The sequence below is a fragment of the Phycodurus eques genome, chromosome 13 (genome assembly GCF_024500275.1).
Source record: "Phycodurus eques isolate BA_2022a chromosome 13, UOR_Pequ_1.1, whole genome shotgun sequence".
Classification (NCBI taxonomy): domain Eukaryota; kingdom Metazoa; phylum Chordata; class Actinopteri; order Syngnathiformes; family Syngnathidae; genus Phycodurus; species Phycodurus eques.
The window spans coordinates 4419726-4443104 of NC_084537.1; the positions used below are offsets into that span (position 1 = coordinate 4419726).

The following is a 23379-nucleotide window of genomic DNA, read 5'->3' on the forward strand; positions in this document are numbered from 1 at the left end:
AATGTAAAGAGACTGTTATTAAACCAACCGCACCTCATCAGGACATCAAGCGCCCTTTTAGTGCTCGTCAGTGCAGACACACACTATTCCAACAATCACACAGATAGTGAAGGCTTCCTTGACAATTCAGTTTATGGAAAACTTGCCTTTGACGTCAAATGAGCAAGTAAAATAATAATTCACCCGTCTAAACAAAGGGAAGATGAGTAATGTAATGTTAAACAAAACTGCCTTAGAAAACAATGCTGTTTTAGTACTTGTCAGTCCAAATGTTGACTTGAGAGGTTTCACAAACAAGGCAGAGGCTTCTCTATTGGCCTAAACCCCATCAAAAGCACTGACCTACAACTTAAAAGAAATTATGTGACAAAATAATAATGTGACATAATTGCTGCTGCATCTCCAGTGATTAGGATATATTTTGATTTTTTTGTCATGTTATTAGACAATAACTATAGATGTTTGGAGGTGATGGATTGGAAGATAAAGGTTACTGCTTCTTGCTTTAATAATAATGGCATTCATCCTTAAATATGGGGAAGGCCTGTCGGTCATTTTTGAGACGTGAAAGTGTTATTAAGAGGTAGATGAGGTCACTGAAGGCCCAGGTCCTAAACTCACCGGCCCCCACTGCGTTTTATAAATACACTTTTAAGTCTTCCTGACAATTCGGTGCGATAAAACCCCGCCTTTGATGTCAAATTAGAAAGCAAAATAGTGGCATACTGCACTGTATTTAAAAATGTGATGCAATTTTTTTGCAAACAACACTCGAGGTTGAAAAATGCTAACATGTCTCACAAGAAACAAGGTGATAATGCAATGTGAAATTTATAGACTATTTGACTACGAGTTACAAGAGCGCACTACTTTGTGACGGATGTAAAAAAATAAAATAAGACTGTAGTGGGATTGATGTATTTATTTGCCATCATCTTTATCGAACATGAACAAATCATGTACAATTTATTCCCACATATAATCAAAGTGTTTGATTGTGTGCAGGAACAAAATCACACAACAGTCACCATCAATGAGTTATTCATATAATGGACCCTGGAGTGTCCTTGTTAAAAAAAGGAAATGACCATTTGATGATTTCGGTATTGTGTAGAATAAAAGTACAAAGTGTAGACAACAACACAGAAGTCTCCTTCCGAAAAGAAAGGAGGAAGGTGTCACGAGAGTCCAGAGAGAGTTCCTCTTCCTGTTCATCTGCGGTCAGTGGATCCCGACTTCCTCTTTCCCGCCAGCAGGTGTTTAGGTTTCAGGTCGAACACGTGTCGGTCCGCCTCACCCTTCTTTCCCTGACGGTTCATGCCCTTCTGGGAGTTCTTCATCATCTTCTTGGTCTTCTTTACCATCTGACACGCAAACAAAGAAACAGTTGACAAAAAGTCAATTGAAAGCCAATATGGGGAAGTCCTGCTATTCACTGTTGGGGGGGAATGGAAACCACTATACGCTATGTCTATTTTATGTCTGTCTATTTATTGACTAAAATCTATTTCTATAGAAATAATTGCTTATTGTGTTAAACATTTGTTGTATAAAAGGTGAATGATTAATACTTCAGCCTCCAATAAAGTAGATTGCCGTTTTCATATAGTCCGAACACTATTGACTATATTAGTCATCATAATAATTTTAAGCACATTTCTTGTGAAAATTTACTTTGTTTGTTTCTGTTTACAATGTGTATTATCAAAATGTACATACCATTGTTGATTTTACTTTGTTGTATTCAAAATAAAAACATTTCAATGTTTTCAGTCAATCTGCGAATTTGGTTTGTTTACATTTCTTTTCGTAACACTGCTTTATTACAGATAATGGTGATCACTTTGGTTATGATAAACATAATATGAACCATACCTTTGCATCTCGTAATCCCGACTGATCTCGAGGAGGCCGAGAGGCGCTCTGGCTGCGCGTCTTGGAGGCTGGTGGCGCCGCAGAAGCCTCGCGCTTTCGTTTCCTGGTGACGCTGCGGGAGCGGCGGGCCTGCTCTACGTAGTGACTCTGCAAGAACACAGACACGGAGATCAATAAGTCAATCAAACGTTGTCCACTCGTAGTCACATGTCACCTGTATAAGGATGCTATTACTCACGTTGTTTTTGTCGCTCATGTCCAGGCCGAGGTCGCTCATCTCCTTCTCCAATGTCTTCCTCTCAACCTGCATGCCACAGGCGACATAATATTACAATGTATTTGGGTTAGGGGTGTGACAAAAAACGATTTGAATTGGAAACTCATTTTTGATTGAAAAGATGCGGGTGCATCGCTACACAGACTAATGAATCGGTCCCAATATAGCTGGAACCGGTCGATGGCCCAATCTCGCAAGACTTGTCGCTGTTACGCCAGATAGCGCTGTGCTGAGAGTTTGTGATGGAAAATGTTAGGGAAATGTATGGAGGAATACCAGACTCTGAAAGGATTCAGAGCGGTCGCAGCAAGTTTAAAGTCCAAAATGTGGAAGAAATTCAGATTTCAGTTCAGATTGTATTGGATAAAAAGTGTTGCCATATTGCCAAGACTATACAGTCTCCTCCAAATGTATTGGAACGGCAAGGTCAATTGCTTAGTTTTTGGCGCATACTGAAGACATTTGGATTTCAGATCAAAAGATGAATATGAGACAAAGGTTCAGCATTCCAGCTTTCATTTCATGGTATTTACATCTAGATGTGTTAAAAAAACTCAGGACAGAGCACTTTTTGTTTGAAGCTACCCACTATTCAAGTGAGCAAAAGTATTGGAACAGACAAATTAACTTAAAGTGACTAACATTTAATATTTAGTGGGATAACCCTTACTTGTAATAGCCGCATCAAGCCTGCGACTCTGACTTCAAACTGTTGCATTCTTCATTTGAAATACTTTTCCAGGCATTTACTGCAGCCTCTTTGAGTTCTTGTTTGTTTCTGGGGGTTTCTCCCTTCAGTCTCCTCTACAGGAGGTAAAATGCATGCTGTATTGGGTTAAGGTCCGGTGATTGACTTCGCCAGTCGAAGACCTTCCACCTTTTCCCCCCGATGAAGTCCTTTGTTGTGTTGGCCATGTGTTTTGGGTCATTGTCTTGTTGCATGATGAAGCTTTTCCCGATTAGTTTGGATGCATTTTTCTGTACATTGCCAGACAAAATGGTTTTGTAGACTTGAGAATTCATTCTGCTGCCACCATCATGAGTTACATCATCAATAAAGACAAGTGAACCCATTCCAGAAGCAGCCATCCAAGCCCAAGCCATGACATTACCTCCACCATGCTTCACAGATGAACTTGTGTGTTTTGGATCATAAGCAGATCCTTTCTTTTTCTTTCTGGTATGGCCTCTATATTATTTTAAGTCTTCTTCAAACAGATTGTGATGCCGTCACCCCTGCCCTGTGGGGGTTGGCACACCATTTTGTCTGGCAAATTAAAGAAAAATGCATCCAAACTAAACGGGAGAAGCTTCATGCAACAAGACTAGGACCCAAAACACACTGCCAATACAACAAAGGACTTCATCAGGGGAAAAAAGTAGAAGGTCTTAGACTGGCCAAGACAATCACTGGACCTTAACCCAATACAGCATGCATTTTACCCCCTGAAGAGGAGACTGAAGGAAGAAACCCCCAGAAACAAACACGAACTCAAAGAGGCTGCAGTAAATGCCTGGAAAAGCATTTCAAATGAAGAATGCCACAGTCTGGTGAAGTCAATGGGTCGCAGACTTGATGCAGTTATGGCAAGTAAGGGTTATGCCACCAAATATTAAATGTTATTCACTAAGTTAATTTAATAATGTCGGTTCCAATACATTTTCTCACTTGAGACGTGGGTGGCTTCAAACAAAAAGGTGCTCTGTCCTGAGTTGTTTAACACCAAGATGTAAATCACGTGTGATCACACGAGATTGCGATTGGTGGCGGAACAGAATCTTTGTGTGTGGTGCTGTGTGTTGAGATTATCGGAGCACACACAAAATCTGTTAAATGCCTGATTTTTATCCTCATGTGTAAAGTCTGTTGCAGATCAAAAATATAGTTTAAGATATGAAAAATGTGTGTACCAGGCCTAAGTTTACTAGTTTTCTTGGAAAAGGCATATTGCGAGATAAGAGAAAAATCCTATATATCCAAAAAGCTAATGAGCATCTTCAGAAAACATGTTGCAAATCATGATGAAACTTCATTTGGGACACATAACAGTACAGACATTTTGGGAATTAATGTTTGAAATATATTATTTTATAATTGTTTCTCTTTGAAACAATTATTACCATTTGAATGATTTAAAAAAACTGCCAATAATTCAAATACTCATATCAGTAAAAAAACTAACTGATTTCCAAAAATAAAATCCTGTGGGGTATGTCTTTACCGTTATTGATCAAATGATATGAAAATGACCCATATAATCATCCCGGTCGTACAAGGCGTCAATGACAATTTCCGGACTCGTACCTTGGTGGCGGTCCTGGGCATGCGCGGCCCGTGCACATCCTTCTCTTTGGACTCCAAGATCATGAGGTGCTTCTTCTCGCGGATCTGCTTGGCCATGAGGCGGATCTCCTGCATCTCCTCATCTTCGCTCTCGTCGTCAGAATCATATTCGCCGGCACGCTCCTTCAGCTCCTCCTCCTTCTCCAGGTTCTCTAGTTTCTGCAGCACAACACACCCAAAGAATGTCAATGTGCACACACTCAAAAAAAGTAATTTTCCCAACAAATTCATGAAAGCCCATGTTGACAAAAGAGTTAGGGTTACAGTAATTGGTAAACGGGACAGATTTCAATCGTAACTTCTGTGTGTGTTACTCTCCAAGGGACTAACTCCTCATTTCAAACTGCTCTAAATTGCTAGAGGACTCGGCCTCATTTGCACAATTGTCCCAAAAAAAAAAAATGTAAAAAAATAAATAAAAAAATATCAGCATTACTGGTAACCTTTTATTGCTCAGTGACTGTGTTTTAATGTTTTCATGTCTCAAAAGTATTCACTGTCAATTGATTGTCTATTGTCGTACTAGAGCGGCTCCAACTACCGGAGACCAATTCCTTGTTTTTTTTGACATACTTGGCAAATCAAGATGATTCTGATTATAATGGCTATTAGAAAACTGCACTCATTTGTTTACATTCAAACTTCAACTTCCAGCCAACAAGAGTGCCATCCATGCTGTGATCACAAGATTACAATTTCAGCATCCTTGTGCTGTCATACTGGTCAGCAGGGACTTCAAACATGTTCCTCTCTCTCTTTTACTGTCATTACACCACGGTTATTAATATTACTCTTATAATACAAATATTAAATATATATTTTTTGTTGTTTATGCTTTATGTTCCATCTTATGACAGCGCTTTATTACAGCGGTGATTGTTGTAAAAGTGTGCTACAAATAAAGTTGGCTTGAATTGAGATGAGTCTCAACTAGAGAAGATAATTTTTGCCTGGGCTGTTAGTGGAAGCTTGGAGTTTTTGCTGCATATACATGTAGACTTCAGGTGCATTTTTTTAAAATTGTTTTTGTTTTTGTTTTGTTTTGTTTTTTAACTGCACTTCAGGTGCCTTTTTCAAATTCAAATATTTAGTAAGCCATTTATTTTGAAGTCTAATGCAAGATGAATTTGCAATGAAACTGTTCTGGGATCATAATGGCACATTTATGCATTTAAACCATTAATTTCAACAATTCTAAAAAAATTTTGGGGGCATCAATCCCTATCCCTTGTGAATAGTACACCCCAATCAAAGTCATAAGGCTCATTTAAGGTCCATGTTAGCAATGGATACGCAAACTTTATGTCTCCTGGAAGTTTAGAGATACACACCAAACATTGGGAGTACCATGCAAGTACCAAGGGCAGTAAAGTGTACAACCTTTAAAAAAGTATGCATCTATTTCCATACATGTGTGTGCGACACGCACGGATCTGCACACTAACTAACAAACTGGAATTTGGTGGCTTGGTGATTAAATGCCGCCTCCATGAGGGAAAATGCAATAAAATCTTTATGGGGGGGGATATGGTTAAAATTAGCAAGTGGTGGACATGGACAGGTCAACATCTCCTGCTCTGGTGGGACTCGTGGGAGTCTCAGAGTCTCCACAAGTCTCCAGTAAAGCCATAAAAAGTGGCTCAGTTTGAAGAGTTCAAAGGCACAAGACGTTACGCGCCATTTGGACAAAAAAGAGCCACGGCTACTCGCAGACTGCAAACTCTACGAGGAAGCCTTTTTCAATGTTGTTCGCAATCGAGTGGGTCAAGAGGATCTTGAGGATAGCGGCAACAAATATGATAACTGACTGAGTGCCATCGATGTGACTTTCGCTCCCTCAGGGTTAGAATTAAAGGTCAATTTATGTGCATTTAAAGATAAGGCTATAGTTCACTCACCTGTTACTCATTTTTATTCACAAACAATAATACATAGAATGTCAGTGTAATTTTATAGTTATCTTAAAAAGCTTGAATGGACTATTTTTTAACTAAATTACTTTGTAGTTGTTTGGTTTTGCGATGAAACCGAGAAACATTTGAATGAACTTGTCAATAAGTTTTTGGTTTTTTTTTCAAATTCCCTCTTAATTGGTTATATGAATTTAGAATACCCAAAATAAAAATTAGTCAGAAATTAAAATAAAACATTTTACTCAATTTACAAAAAAAACAGATTTCTGCTTTTGCGTCTGAACTTTTGATTTGTTGATTGCTTTAAAAAAAATAATAATAATCACTTAAAACGGTTGGAAAAGTCTCCAAATATAGCGAGCGATAAGGTGGCTAAGTTGTCAACACATAAAAACCCTCACTTTTTGCACATAGCGCCAAGTTCTGTCCCTGGTCGTCGGAGTAACGAAAACCATACTCTGCGCATTTGCATTAGACCGAATCCACCCCGCCTGAAACCAAGTGATTTCAAGCAGAGCGGATTTTAATTGTGCTGTAATTCTTGATACTTTGTGGATTTTGACAGTGAGCTTTTATCCAGACATCTGGGAACTTTATATTGTATCGTAAAGGTTGCGACTGACCTTCATAATGGCGGGGTCAATGTAGTCGGCGATGTTGTGGCCTTCCCACACCTCGGGGATCTTGTCATGCTTCTCGTTGTCGTTCATCAGGTCCCAGTATTCTGACAAAGAGACCCAGATGGTGCTTGTTAGGATGGCCGTGTGACTGATGATGAGGATTCTGCGTGATGAACATGCTCACTCTGAAGGTCCAGCACATAGTCGTCTCCCATCTCCATCTCCAGATCTTTCTCCTGGGAGACAAATTGTTCAGTCAAACAAGACAGCTGCAGGTAGGGCTTAGGCGATTAATCTATTTTATCGATTAATTACCCAAAAAAAGCGGCCAGAGACAATTTCTGCGAAAAAAAAACATTTCTATTTGTATAATTTCATTACGAAAATGTTAATTTATGAATGATCTTAAAATAAAATTCCAAGAGTGAGCACTTATTTACATGTCAAAGAAAAGCGTTTTATAAGTGCCTCCATAAATTTGCGATGGCTAACCTCCACTCAAATTCAAGCAGTCCCCGTGAATCATTGTATTTTTAGCCAATAAACAAAAATTTTCTGCAGATTGGACTAACCAGCTGCGCTGTCTGATGGTTTCACCAATCACAGCATTCCCTTGTGCAAACATAAAATACTACGGCGGTTTTGGAAATGGAAAAGGTGTACCTGGGGCAGTACTCCAAAAATTAAGCATATTTTGTTTCCATCCATCCATTTTGTTCCACTTATGCAGAGCGGGGGCAGCAGCTGAAGCAGGGAAGCTCAAACTTCCCTCTCCCCAGCCACTTCATCCAGCTTTTCCGGGCTGATCCCGAGGCACTCCCAGCCCAGCCAGGAGACGCAGTCTCTCCAGCGTGTCCAAAGTTATCCCCGGCACCATTTCCTGGTGGGACGAGCCCGGAACACCTCACCAGGGAGGGGTCCGTGGGCATCCTAATCAGATGCCCAATCCACCTCACCTGGCTCCTCTCAATGCGGAAAAGAGGCTGCTCGAGTCTGAGCCCCTCCCTGATGACCGAGCTTCTAACCCTATCCCGAAGGGAGAGACCTGACACCCTGCAGACGAAGCTAGTTTCAGCCGCTTGTATCCACAATCTTGTTCTTTCGGTTACGACCCACAGCTCGTCATCACAGGTGAGGGTAGGAACGTAGATCGATCAATAAAGTGAGAGCTTCGCCTTTCGGCTCAGGCCCTTCTTCACCATGACAAACCGATACAGAGTCCGCACTACTGCAGATGCTGCACCAATCTGCCCGTCGATCTCCCGCTTCAATCACTCGTGAACAAGACCCCGAGATACTTTAACTCCTCCACTTGGGACAGGATCGACCCGGAGAAGGCATTCCACCCTTTTTCAACTGAGGACATGGGATACGGAGGTGCTGATTTCCATTCCATCATTTTCAGCCCCATGGGTGCAGACACAGCCACCAGGTGCCCACGATCGAGACCCCCCCTCCAGGCCTGGCTCCAAAGGGTGGCCACCGGTGACTCTTGTCCGGGCGAGGGAAAACGGCATCCATTTACTGTCATTGTCATAGAGGGTCTTTTGAACGTGCTGAGCCTGGTCCCCCTCCGAGGACCTCTTTGACCTTGGTGACCCTATCAGTGACATAAAGCCCCCCGACAACTTAGCTCCGAGGATCATTGGGACGCACAAACCCCACCACAACGATATGGTGATGGCTCAAGGAGGGGCATATTTTGTTTTCATAAAGTAAAATGCTTCCATTAGAATCAGGCATTTTAGGCTGCAATAATGGAAAAAAAGAGCTGGTGAAATCCTGGAGGAACTGAAATATTTCTGTGGAGGTTGAATGAAGTAAAATGGAGAGTTTGCAGTTTTTAAAGAAACCATCGCACCCAAGGACGAATAACCAGAGACAGAAAGCGTGACCGAAGAAATGTCAATCATTTGGATGAGTGAAATGATGCTAAAAGCTGCAAACTTCCCCCTTAATACTCTGAAAGAAGAAACTTCCATCCATCCTTCCATTTTCTGAGCCGCTTTTCCTCACAAGGGTCGCGGGAGTGCTGGAACCTATCCCAGAACCTATCATCGGTCAGGAGGCGGGATACACGCTGAACTGTACGCCAGCCAATTGCAGGGCACATACAAACAAACAACCATTCACACTCACATTCACACCTATGGGCAATTTAGGGTTGTCAATTAACCTACCATGCATGTTTTTGGGATGTGGGAGGAAACCGGAGTGCCCGGAGAAAACACACGTAGGCACGGGGAGAACATGCAAACTCCATACAGGCGGGGCCGGGGATTGAACCCGACTCCTCGGAACTGTGAGGCAGACGCTCTAACCAGTCTACCACCGTGCCGCTGAAAAAAAACTTGCTGGAATAAAAATGTTATAAAGATCGTGAGATCCACTGCATTTTGTGGCGGCCAGTGTTGAGAACCTACCAGCTTCCGTTTGGGAGCGTCCACCTCCATGGCTTTCCTGCGCATCAAAGCTCGTTCAGGGATGAACGGAGGTCTCTCCTGCAGGAGCAAATGTGAGTAGACTGCAGTGCAGACTCCACTTTATGATGCTTCTGTTCAAGTTGTTCAACCTTGTCGTCTCTCTTAGCAGGCATGGCCAGATGCAGCCGGTTGAGGACGTCGTGGACCTTCTTGCCCCTCATCTTGTTGTCCACTCGCTGGGCCAGGAGGCGGTCGCAGGCCTGCGGCGTACACCACCAGTCTTAATGGACATGACTAGGGATGGGAATCGAAAACCGGTGCTCTAAATTTAACGATTCATTGGAATCTTTCGCCAATTTACCAATCGGTTCTCTTATCTTTTCTTGTAGGGGAGAATGACGTAATTGCGTACGTTTCACAATTTATGCAACGTGGGGACCATCTAACATTCTTACAGTACTTGGTCTGCAAGTGGTATTACTAGGCTATATCACTAACCATTCTGAGTAAGGGTGCCAGATTGTCAACAGATTGATAGTTATTGCAGTATATAATGTAATAGGATAAAAATAATTCTGCATACTGTTCAATTGCACAATCCTGACCTCAACCCTATCGAAGACTTTTGGATGAATTAGAGCAGAGACTGAGGGCCAGTCCTTCTTGTCCAACATCGGTGAGTAACCTCACAAATCCACTTCTGGAAAAGTGGTGATAAATTCACATAGACGCACTCCTAAATTTTGTGGAAAACCTTCCCAGAAGCGTTTACGCTTTTATAGCTGCAAAGGTGACCAACTTCATATTGAAACATATGGATCAGATGACACGTAAATTCATGCGTGTCGCAGGTGATAGAATACTTTTGGCAATATAGTGTATATGTCACATCGCATTTTTCATGGCTATTTTAAGGCTAAAGACCTGATCTGACACAATGATAATTTAAGTTGTTTTATATTTAAATTTCTTGTGATGAAATTATGTCACAACAAGTTAAATACAACATGTGGACATTTTGATCGTGAATTGAGTGGTGGCGTACCTTTCTGGACCAAAAGCAAGACTTTATAGATTAGGTGAAACTGTGAAATGCACCTCCCATGCTAACCACCAAGTTTAAAATGATGTCATGCATATAAAGACTCACAAACAAAAACAACACAAACATCTCATTTCGTCTCACCTCATTCTTGACCTGGATCACGCCCTCATCGGTCAGCGTGCTGGACTCGATGACAGGGATGCCGTCTGCAGACAAGTCTGCAAAGATTTTCTGAACAGACACATAGGCAGCGTTAGTGCCTCACACAAGCCAACTAACTATATATATATATATATATATATATATATATATATATATATATATATATATATATATATATATATATATATATTTAAAATTAAGACCTTTAAAGGCCATGTCCATCAAATTAAATAACCTCTCATCTATCAACATATGACCAAGAGGCCAGTGTTTTCCAATCTTTGAGCCAAGGCACATATTTTACCTAAGAAAAATCCCATGGCACACCACCAAACAAAAATGTTACAAAAGTGGTGCCTTGAGATATGCGTGCCTTGACTAAGGAGGTTTTTGAAATACAAACCTTTGCATGGGTGAATTTATGGCGTGTGATGAGAGAACATGTGATACGAGTGCACTTCAAACAACCACCGCTAGATGGCGGCAGCATATTACACAAAATCCAGCTACCAACAATTTACATTGGTTCCCAAGCAGTGGAAGGACAATATAATTTGGTGGCTTCCAAGCACCACTATGCTGGTTTGCCCAACACCAATAGAGCCCACAGAATATGAACCAGGAAGGACAATACATTAGGTACACCCATGGTTTGTTCACTAATTTTCCATGTTTACAGGTTATGTTAAAAGCAAATGTTATGAAAGTGCATTATTTCTTATGGGGGAAAAAAAATGGTTGGCTGGCACAGTTGAATTCCATTTCGCTTAATTTCAATGAGGAAAGATAATTTGAGATACAAGTGTTTTGAGATAACAGGGTCACGAACCAAATCAAACTGTGGGGCAAAAAAGTATTTAGTTCTCTCACTTAAAAAGATGAGAGAGGCCAGTAATTTTCAGTATTGGTATACCTTCACCTATGAGAGATAAAATGAGGGGGAAGAGGGGAGAGGGGAAAAAAAAAAAAAAAAAAAAAAAAAAGAAAAGAAAATCCAGAAAATTTATTAGGAAGTTATGATGGAAAGTATTTGGTCACCCACAAACAAGCAAGATTTCTGCCTCTCAGACTTATAACTTCTTTAAAGGGCTCCTCTGTCCTCCACTCGTTACCTGTATTCATGGCACCTGTTTGAACTCGTTATCAGTATAAAAGACACCCGTCCACAACCTCAAACAGTCCCACTCCGAACTCCACTACGGCCAAGATCAAAGCGCTGTCAAAGGACGCCAGAAACAAAATTGTAAACCTGCACCAGCCTGGGAAGACTGAATCTGATAGGTAAGCAGCGTGGTGTGAAGAAATCAACTGTGGGAGCAATTATTAGGACATGGAAGACATACAAGACCACTGATAATCTCCCTCGATCTGGGGCTCCACGCAAAATCTCACTCCGTGGGGTCAAAATGATCATATGAACGGTGAACAAAAATCCCAGAAGCACACGGGGGGGGGGAACCTCGTGAATGACCAGCAGAGAGCTGGGACCAAAAGTAACAACGGCTACCATCAGTAACACACTATACCGCCAGGCCCAGCTGAAGTTTGCTAGAGAGAATTTGGATGATCCAGAAGAGGATTGGGAGAATGTCATATGGTCAGATGAAACCCAAATAGAATTTTTAGGTAAAAACTGTCGTTTTTGGAGGAAAAAGAATGCAGAGTTGCATCCAAAGAACACCATACCTACTGTGAAGCAAGGGCATGGAAACATCATGCTTTGGGGCTGTTTTTCTGCAAAGGGACCAGGACGTCTGAGCCGTATAAAGTAAAGAATGAATGGGGCCATGTATCGTGAGATTTGGAGTGAAAACCTCCTTCCATCAACAAGGGCATTGAAGATGAAACGTGGCTGGGTCTTTCAGCATGACAATGATCCCGAACACACTGCCGAAGGAGTGGCTTCGTAAGAAGCGTTTCAAGGTCCTGGAGTGGCCTAGCCAGTCTCCAGAGCTCTTTTTTTTTTAAATTAAAAAAAATATTTTTTTTTAAAACAAAGTCACAAAAAAAAAAAAAAAAAAAAAACACTTTTACGTCATCACACCAGTGGGGATGCTCAGTGAGCTATGGAAGCATCTAAAAAAAAAATAATTGTCTGACAAATCTAAAATGTATTGATTAAAATGGATTTTTCGCCTCTCATAGCAATACTGGCGCAATGTACCTGATTCTCCTCAGACACTTCACTGATCTTCTTCACGTCACATTTGTTGGCCACCACGATGAGTGGCTGCGAGTAGAGAGCACACAAACGTTAAACCAGGAAGTGGCGGCGAACGACAAAAAAAAAAAAAAAAAAAAAAAATATGCAACAGGCCACGACCTTGCTCGCGAACAGCGGACGGATGTTGTTGAAGAGCTCCAGCTGCTGGGGCAGGGTATGCCCACACTGCTCCGACACATCCATGACATACAGCACGGCCGCTCGCAGGTGGGCCAGAGCCGTGATGGCCTGCATCTCGATAGTGTTGCGCTCCTCCAGAGGGTGGTCCAGGATCCCGGGTGTGTCCACCACCTTCGGAACATGCACGATAAGACGAGCTTCTAGAAATGCTTGATACCATAATTAACAGCATGAGAAACCCAACACAGTGTTTCCCCCACTATATCGCAGATATTAACTCTTTCAGTGCCAGTGACAGAAAATGTCAGCAACGGAAATCCAAGCGTGGAGTGCCAGTGATGTCTTTTTCCGTCAACTACATTTTTTTTAAATGGGGTTGGGTGGGAGAGGGTAGGCCTGTCACAATAACAGCTCTCCTTAGATGTATATACTGTGATATTAACTTACGTGTATAAATTATAATGGGCGTGTTTTTGAATGGGTTATATCAATCTTTAGCAAAGCTAAATTGATATATGTGTGTAAAATGTGTTTTATATACATATATATGTATGTATATATATATATATATATATATATATATATATATATATATGTGTGTGTGTGTGTGTGTGTGTGTGTGTATGTATGTATATATATATATATATATATATATATATATGTGTGTGTGTGTGTCTGTCTGTGTATAATATAGAGAGAGACGGAGACACACACGGGTTGGGCATAGTTTGAATTTGCGCGATTCCGGTCCGATTGCGGTTCCTCATTTCGATACCTGTTCCAAACGATTCTCGATTCCAATCCTGTTGGGGCGCTGGGTCAAAAAAAGTTGCATGGTTTAAATAAAGGGTGTCCAAATTATGAACATCCATTTTCTAAGGAGCCCGCATCATAGACTAAAATTAGCCTTTTACTCAGGGTTCTTTATAACCAGTATCAGTATCAAACCTATGAAATAAAAGGCAAATCTGTGTGGATCTAACCTAGTTGACTTAATATTCATTGTTTCAGATAGAAGTTAAATATTGTATTGTTAAAATAGTTATTTGCGACTTTTAGCACATAAAATGGTCTATACGTGCAAGTTTTAACTTGACTTCCTGTTTCCTGCCTTTTATTTGGAACGGTGCGCACCAGAACGCAGCATTTTGGCACGTAAACGACACGTAAAGGGAAAAAAATAATAATAATAATAAATGGAACCAAATTCCATAAAACATTGATTCCTTGACCTACTCGATCATCTCTTGATTCTGAGATGTTTATGTGAATTTCTTCCCAAATCATTGTGATGCAAAGTTACTAGTTTGACCTTTGAAGTTTTACCTCAATGTTAAGCTTTTTGTTTTTCCTGTCATCAGCTCTTACATTGGTTTGAAGACCAAAATAAACGCTAAAAACCATCAGTACAAAAGTGCAACCCACCGTTTAAATGTGTCAAACACATTTTTGTCTTGGGCGCCATTGTAGTTATAGTTTCCCTCAGAGGGCGGTTAGAACAGTGAAATGTTTATTAACCATAATCATATTACTATTACAACAAATTGAGCGATAACTAGTTTTGAAATCAGAAGACAAGGATAATAGTTTGTTCAAGTATTGTTTAAGTTACTGTAGAAAAAGGGTATGCTAAGATAAAAATGCAATATCTCAACATTATTCTTTATTATTTGGACAATTTGGAATTTGGGTACAGATTTTAGCAAAAATCACAGAAGTTGACTAGCATGATTTGCTTTCGCGGGCCACATAAAATGAGGTGGCGGGCCACATCTGGCCCCCAGGCCTTGAGTTGGACGCCTGTGGTTTAAATTGTTAGCTGCCTCAATTTTGGCACAGACATATTTTTTGTCATATTCACCCAATTTAACGTGACTCAAGTTCCGTACCGTGTAGGCTGAAGCTCGGATCGGGAGGGAGCGCATCAGACTTCTACACATCGTGAAAGCCTCCTTTGCGCAATATAATCCTAATCCAAGTGTTACACTGAGGTGACTGGTCATTTATTTTAACAGTTAAGACACACTTTTGTTCGCCGCCGCCGTTGAGCATGAGCGCGTTTTCGTCCACGTTCTTTGTTGGTTTTCGCCACTTTCTTCTTCGAGATCGACGGACTATAAAAATGTTTTAAATTTGAAGGATTCCGGGAGAAACGGAATGTTAGTCCCGGTTCCAATCAGTTGTCGATTCCCCATGCCCAACCCTAATACACACCCAATAAAAAGAAAGCTGCGTCATTTTGAAACCAGTGTGCTGATCTCAAAATGAACACTCATCACTCTACGGTGCAAACAAACAATTAACATTGCTGATATTAGCAAAATTCTATTATAGTAGTATAGTTTTAATATTTAAATGTACTTTAGACTTTACCCTCTTCCTGGCTGACGTCTGAGATAACGTACACAGTATCTTCTATTTCTACTGTTCATAGGTAGTCACTGTTGTGAGATTTGCTTTATGTCCATCCAAGGCTAACGGAGGTCCGCTGATGTGGTGTTGACATAAGCAGGAAGTATGTGACTAAACTTCGAGCCACTGCCAACACCCCTCCAGCCTCACTAATTTTCATGACTTATTCTCTGTGGTAACTAGTGGTGTTTTGTTCGCGAACGTTTCATTCAAAAGAACAAATCCCTTTAGTGAACCTACTGAACTGAATTAGTTTATGAAATGATTCATTCTTTGAGCTTGGCCGCCGCCATGAGTGAGTCGCCTGAGAGCGGAAACGGAACGTTTGCAGCGTTCTGTCACTCACTTCTGAATCTTCGGCGAATGACCAATGAGTAGCTAGCGTGCAGGCGGGGTTGGGACTTCGCTAAACGTACTGCCACGTGATTCGTGATCTGCCAGTGTTGTCACTTACTTCGGCAAATGACCAATGAGCAGCCAGCATCAGGCAGCACCATGCAGGCAGGGGAGGGACTGAACAGAATTGAAGTGAACTGAATGTACTGAACTGAGTTCAGGGTGCACCCCGCCTCTTGCACAAATTGGAGGAATGTGTCAATTTAAATTACCTGTTCATTTACTGTATATACCTGGGTACTTAATTGCTCAAAAATTATATTTACAATAAATGTATCCTTGTTCGTCTATGCCAGTGAGGCATAGTGACAGACAGAATAAATGAATGGTCTTCTATTAGATGGCAGAAAGTAAATACAGTAATTAATGTATCCACTTTTTGTGACATTTTTGTTTGTTGATGTGCCGTGAGATTTTTCAATTGTAAAATATGTTCCTTGGCTACATAAAGGTTGGAAATCACTGTTCTAGTCAGATCGTGTATTCTAATCAGTCAGGACAAACCAACATTACATGACAGAAATAATGGGTGCTAACTTACTGTAATTAAATTACTTTATTTTTAATTAAATGACTTCACCCACACCGAAACTTTAGACCATGATTCGACAGAACTGCGGCATGTTTACGTCCAGCCGTTCGTGCCAGCAGTAGCTTGCTAGGCTACATAACATTGTATTGCCTGCTTGTATCGTATTAAAAGTATGTGAACCTACCTCAAGTAAGCCTTAAACGAACGCCCTCTCCTGTCCTGAGCACCTGTGACCACCAACACACGTTTTCCCCAATTTTGTCCTGATAATACCATCGGCGCCCGGTCGCATTTGAGCTGACAAGATAAAGCCCAATGATCGTAAAAAAACAGATGCGGTGGTATCGGAATACAAGATTTGATTGCAGTAGTCTGACAGTGCAATCGTAGAAGAGCTAATTTGTTTTGTAGTTTGATCCGGGCATTACCCGTTGCCTGTCTCAGATGTGTTGTCTGTCCCACACCGCCGACGTTTATTTATTTATTTTTATTTATTTATTTTTTTTTAAACTTCATCGGCCATCAGCTATTTACAGAACTACGTCAAAAGAATGCTACAAAATAAACTAGCTTTTGGATTCAAATATGCTGTGCACGCGGCGACGCGGAGTAAATGTCTTTTGCGGAGCCGATCAATCGGCGAATTATGACAAAGCCGACCGGCATAAAATGCTAAATATCGGCCGATACCGATCAGCCCGATAACATCGGTGTAAAGGCTAGTGAAGATTGGTGGCTACGCAAGCACGAAATGCCATTCCCTTGGCTGCTTTTCCCCCCTTCTCACCACTTGCCCTGCACGGCGTGGTAAAAAACAGCACCATTCAAGACAACTTTATCGAATGTGGCAGTGCACGTGTGGCGAGGGCCCTTTTTCCTTTTTATTAATAGCATCGCGACTTCTTTTACCTTCCCGCTCTCTTGCCTGAGCGCCGCCATAGGCACACAAAAACACAAAGTCTATTAACGTTCACATTTTTAACTTAGCGGTGCATGTGCCAAGCAGCTGCTCGATGTGGATGCACCAGTTTATCTGTCTCATATTTTTATTTTTTAACAATATGGTGTTTATTTCATCAAACTTGTTTCTAAAATGTGTACTGACCAGCGTCTCAAGCATCACAGTGACCGGACACAGCGCCATGCTGGCTAGTAATGTCAGACACTGGACACCCCCCCCCCCCAACATCCGGAATAAGCGATGTTAAGGCCATAACGAGTCAGCGACCAGTGATTTCCAAAACAAAATAGGGATGTTCCATAACATTTGACAGCTCTGGATATACATTTTTACACACACACATTATATAATACAGTATATAATAATGCAGGCATCAATCTAGTTATTTTTTAGAAAATAATTTAAGAATGGGCTAATTCCTTTATTACATTTTAAGATTATCCTAATATTTTAATTTAAAAAAAAATATAAAAATCATAAAATAATATTTGAAGTCGTTTTGTCCTTCATTCCACTGCTTTCACTGACGTCTTAGATTTATGTCGTGGTATCAGTTCGGTACCAATATCGAGGTATTTTATGCAGGTACAGTATAGAAGTCAAAATTTTGGTATTGTGACACCACTAGTCTGTCTACATGTGTTGCTCTACCATTTGCAGTAAAATATCTGTTGCTTAAAGGGCTAGAAAACCACCACATAAATGCTATTCGTTAGCCCATCTATGGTGTTTCCCATTAGGCGTTAGCATTAAGTTAATGGAATTAACGGCTAAGCTATGTTGTTTTAAATACACAACACGTAATTATGTTTTGTTTGAATATCTCGAGTTTGCACTCGCAAGTCATAGAAAAAGAGAATACAGATAATCTGCTGGAGAACGGCTCGTATAACCCGTAAATCAGGTCCTCCTTATCTTAAGGCAGCACTGCATATAAATTAGATGGTGTACCCTCAGCAGTGACCAAAGCATGTTGTGTTACAACGAAGGTCATGCTGGTGCCTCTCACCTGCCAGCGCAGGTATCTGTAATCCATGTGACCCACAAACAACGACTTGGTGGTGAATGCGTAAGGCTGCACGTCCACATCCGCTCGCGTCACCTGAAGATGGAGTCACAATTTATTAGTGTGTTTACAGGTAACTCAATGAAAGAGAAACTCACCTTGTTGATGAAACTGGACTTGCCCACGTTGGGATACCCACACAGCAACAGCGTCCTGGTGTTAGGGTCAATGGTGGGCAAACGGGACAGATGTTGACGTACTTTTAAAACGAGACAGAAAAAAAAAAAAAAAAAAAAAGAGTATTTGAGACAAGGGCTTTGGCTGCCTCGTTGAGCAAGATCACGGAGCAAACTCCAAGAATGATTCAATTTGGATTCACAGGTTATCTTTTTGATGAAATCGGGAAAAAGACAAGAGCCACATTCAAGGTTAGCAACTGAAAAATAAAAGACAACTTCGACGAGGTGTACCTCCATCTGTTTGCCGTAGGTAAAATGGCTTTGTTAAGCGTCACAGTTTAGCTCACCAATAGCTAATCAAGGATTAACTGAACGTCATGTCAGATATGCATTTAAGTGAGAAGTGATAGGCAATACAAAGACTCTGATCTAGAAACTATAAAACAAAAACAGATTGCACTTTTAGCATAGGTCCTATTTTATTTAAGGTCAAATCGTTTTTTTGCACAGGGCCATGTCGGTCCCTTCATAATAAAAACCATTTAAAAACAGCATTTTGTGTTTACTTGTATTGTCTTTGACTAATATTTAAAATTGTTAGATGATGGGAAACATTTAAGTGTGACAAACATGCAGAAAAATAAGAAGTCAGGAAGGGGTCAAACACTTTTTCACACCACTATATTTTAATATATATCATCACAGGATGAGTGTTAGATATATTGGTAGCTGTAAATATGCAAATGTTAGGGAAAAAAATTATTCTTCTAAAGAGTAATAATATAATCAAACATAAATGCTCATTTAATTTTTAGAGGTATAGATGTATTTTTGTTCATTTATTTAATTTTTAAGTGTAAATGTATTTATTTTGTGTTATGATCATTGAAAAAACATTACTAAATATAAGTGGTGACTAGAGCTGGGGAAAAATAAAGACATAAATAAATAAAAATCTAACAACTCAGCTAAGTCGACTTCAAAAAGAGGTCAACACAAAATTTCTGCCTCAACGCTCCGCTGGGTCAAAAAAAAAGTTCCGTCTGGAACCATGTTTGCGTTGCCGGAGCCAAGGTTTCACACGGACATTTATTGTAGTCAGACGCACTGTTGGGCCACTAATAAACGCAAAAATGACAGGAGTGTCTGTTAGTGGTTTTAAGACACTGTTATATGTGTAATGCATATATATCACAATTTATGAGTGAGCTGAATGGTAGCTTGCATTTTTTGACCTGAAATGGTCATCACGAGCGCGCCAGTGCTAACAATCGCATTTGCTAAAGGTTTAGGATTTAGTATTTTGCCGTCTCATAGTCTGCACACCAAATTTATACCATACACTCAGTCCCAACATATGCAGTTCAAGGATCGAAGTCCATCCCGCATAAATGAGAATAAAATGCAAGTTAGCCGCTAAAAAAAAAATATTATTCGACCAGTAATCAATAAGAGCACCATTTCTAAAAAGATTCGATAGTGACAGCTCTAGTTGTCACTGGGCAAGATTGTATGACTTGACTGATGACTTGCTGGAACAAAGTAATTACTTGATTTGCTTGAAATTTGGTGGTAACTCGACTTGCTTGAAATTTGGTGGTAACTCGACTTGCTTGATTTATTATTACTTTTTTTCCCCCCCTTTCTCCCCACCGTAACTAGGGACTTGCTTGAGACGTGAAGGTTACAACTTAGACTTGCTTGTCACTTGCTCATATGTGACTAACTCCAAACTGGTAAAAACTGATCGGGACATCCTAATACAGTCACATGAGCAGTGCTTCTTTTCTTCAATAGTAGTTATAACAGTAACCGATAAATATACAGTATAAAGTTTCTAGTGCATTCCGCTGAAATGGCAAAAAAATTCCAGATTACCAAACTGAGGCCTACTTTACATCCAAACCAGTGGGAAAGGGTAGCAGGCTGGAAAACCACTTCCTTCAAATTGAACATTCGATTTGTGTTTTAAAAAATAAATACATTAAAAAAACTGACACTCTATTTTAAGGCCATGTCACTCAACCCTAACTTGAGTCTCATTGTGCTACCTTGTTCCAGATACTCCAGACTGGACTTCTGTCGCTTCAAGATGGTGCACATGCGACCCAGAGCGGCTCGCTTCAGCTGCTTGCATCGATAAAGAGAATCTCCATACTTCATCAGGCGCACGTAGTCTTTGGCTACACTAAAAAAAAACAAAAAAAACATTTGGCTGCAATGTTTTTGGTCTGGTAATTTCAACAGCAACAAACGTACTTGTCAATCAAATTCTTGGCAATGTTGATCTGACCCAAGGCCAGCTTGTAATGGTCTTTGTCGTAAAGTACGTTCATCAGGTCAGCGTAGAAGGGGTGGATGTCCTGCAGCAAAGAACACCACATCCATGCAACTTAATTTCTACACTTTTTTTTTTCTCTATTCTTTTTAACAGCGTGTGTTTCACTCACGTCGAGTTTGGGGAAGTCGGTGAGAATCTGTGTGAGACGGTCATGGTAGTTTTGCTGCGTGAACTTCACCTTGCGCATGTAAAAGTGTCGGATGCGGTGGATCTGATAATGCTTGTGAATCACTGTGGGCGTCTTCCGTTGTGTTTTGGATAAAGTGATGTCAATGAAATCCTGCAGGGGGGGAACAAGATTACACAATTTATTAGTGTACTTAAGTAGATTTTTCAAGTATCAAAACCTAACGAGTATTCTTCTAACTTTTTACATGTATTTACATCTGATAACAGATCTGTACTTTCTACTCCTACATTGTCAAAAAACACTCATTTTGTTCAAACTTCAAAGATGACAATGTGAAAAAAAGACAAATGCTTAAAAAAAACAAATGTAACATTTAAGTTTTCATTTGTTGTGCAAAGTTATTAAAATTATTCCAATAAGAACTACTTTTATCAGTCCTTTTTTGCAATAATACCTGTACTTCCACTTGAGTACAGTGTGAGTACATTTGTCACCTTTTTTTAAACTAGGGAGCAAAACAAAACATTTCATTTCTGTCCCTGTCTCACTTTACAATCACTATTGTTCACACTGAAGAGTTCAATAAATAAATGTTTTCTCCTTTCGAACAAAAAAATATATCATTTATTGCAACCACGTCAACAGATATGGATTTATTACAACAAATTCAGCGGTGGGAAGTAAGAGTTACTGTACTTTAGATATTCAGGTGTTCATTTATAACTTAAGTATTTATTTTTCTTTTCTGTTTTACTTTTATGTACATCTGACAACAGATCTATACTTCCTATTCACTTTCTCAAAACAGACTTGCTACTTTGTGCGTAAAACGTAAAATATATATAAAAATATATGCGTAAAACATAAAATATGAAAAATTATTTAAGGAAAAAAACCACATGGAAACCTTCTTTTTCATTGTACAGTTATGAAAATGGTTATTCCATGACAGTCAAAAATATTTTTTTACTTTTGTAGTCAAGTACATTTCCGTGCCTGTACTTTAAAGAAAATACAAAAGTACATGAGTTCTCTTTTTTTGGCACAAATACTTGTACTTCAATACAGACTAGTTAGAGTACCTTTGTCACCTGTTTTAAACTAGTAAACAAAAACAAACATTGTCTGCGTCACTGTCTCACGTTTCAATCACTGTCATTCACAATAAAGAGCTCAAGAAATACATTTGTCCTCGTTGAAACCCAAATGTATATCACTTTTGTCCCGTCTACAGGTATGGATTTATAATAACAAATTTGACTCAAAAAGCATTTTTTGTGCCCACTTCACAACCAATAAAAAAAATAGCTTCTACTCCGCGAAGCGATTAAAGTCAACCAAATCAGAAGTTACCAATAACCCACAATTTCCTATTTGAATAATACAGAAGGTGGAATGTTCGCCAAACTATTGTTATTAATTATCCATCCATTTTAAATTGAACTCGTGTGGAGCCTTCACGTCCCTGCACGTGTTTGCCACCGTAGCTGCCAACGGGTTATTTTTGCTCGATCTTCATGAGTCTAGCGATTAAAACGCGAACGGTTCAAAGTGCTGTTATCGTCAGAGGTCATTTACCTTGGCGGTGGGAACCACCATGATCTTCTTGAAATTATACAGTGCCATTTTGTCGGGACACGTTGTCGTCCGCAGACAGCACAGCAGAAAAGGGAAGCAAAATAATTTTCCTAGCTAGCTAGTTCCCGTCAAAAACGGAAATGGCGTCAGGGATTTAATCCCCTGTTTCCATATGTCTCCCCCTGTAGTCAAATGGAGACAGTGCATGAGGAAAACGGTCAACATCGATGCTCAGTCAGTCAGAAAACCGGAAAGAATAGTCAGAAAACAGGGGGGGAAATTAGACAGAAAAATAATTAATCAGAAAAACAGAAAAAAATACTCAGAAAAACAGAAAACAATATTTAAAAAAACAAAGCCCTAAAAAAATTACTCAGAAAAACAGGAGTTTATTTTATTTATTTTTATTATCCAAGTTCTACACCTTCATTGGAGTCCAGCTGTGTTTGATTGTACTGGTTGGTCTTTGATTAGGACCTTACAGTGCATGTCGGAGAAAATGAGAATCATGAGGTCAAAGGAACTGCCTGAAGAGCTCAGAGACAGAATTGTGGCAAGTCACAGATCTGGCCAAGGTTACAAAAAGATTTCTGCTGCACTTAAGGTTCCTATGAGCACAGTGGCCTCCATAATCCTGAAATGGAAGACGTTTGGGACGATGAAAACCCTTCCTAGAGCTGGCTGTCGGGCGGGGCAAAGCGAGCAATTGGAGGAGAAGAGCCATGATGAGAGAGGTAAAGAAGAACCCAAAGATCCCTGCGGCTGAGCTCCAGAGATGCAGTCGGGAGATCACTGCATCCCTCCACCAGGGGCTTTATGGCAGTGGCCCGACGGAAGCCTC

The 23379-nt window shown here is 40.2% G+C and overlaps 1 protein-coding gene across 1 annotated transcript; it reads right to left on the reverse strand.

Moving 5' to 3' along the window:
- Nucleotides 1-907: 907 nt before the first annotated feature.
- Nucleotides 908-22654, reverse strand: gtpbp4 (GTP binding protein 4). The gene is made up of 17 exons (XM_061694825.1): nucleotides 22539-22654; nucleotides 20940-21110; nucleotides 20749-20852; nucleotides 20541-20677; nucleotides 18469-18569; nucleotides 18314-18406; nucleotides 12983-13174; nucleotides 12824-12889; nucleotides 10639-10728; nucleotides 9602-9712; nucleotides 9453-9530; nucleotides 7214-7265; nucleotides 7033-7133; nucleotides 4458-4655; nucleotides 2114-2179; nucleotides 1876-2022; nucleotides 908-1364 (listed from the first exon to the last, which is right to left on the reverse strand). Exons 1-17 carry the CDS (start codon nucleotides 22584-22586, stop codon nucleotides 1212-1214), a joined length of 1908 nt encoding a protein of 635 aa, XP_061550809.1. The 5' UTR covers nucleotides 22587-22654; the 3' UTR covers nucleotides 908-1211.
- Between the last annotated feature and the right edge of the window lie 725 nt (nucleotides 22655-23379).

Excerpts from the sequence above, each read along its gene's own strand:
- gtpbp4 (XM_061694825.1), bottom strand. The coding sequence starts at position 22,586 with ATGGCACTGTATAATTTCAAGAAGATCATGGTGGTTCCCACCGCCAAG. Across the intron at positions 18,407-18,468 it reads AGTCCAGTTTCATCAACAAG|GTGACGCGAGCGGATGTGGA; the intron begins GTGAGTTTCTCT and ends CTCCATCTTCAG. Across the intron at positions 9,713-10,638 it reads TGATCCAGGTCAAGAATGAG|GCCTGCGACCGCCTCCTGGC; the intron begins GTGAGACGAAAT and ends TGTACGCCGCAG.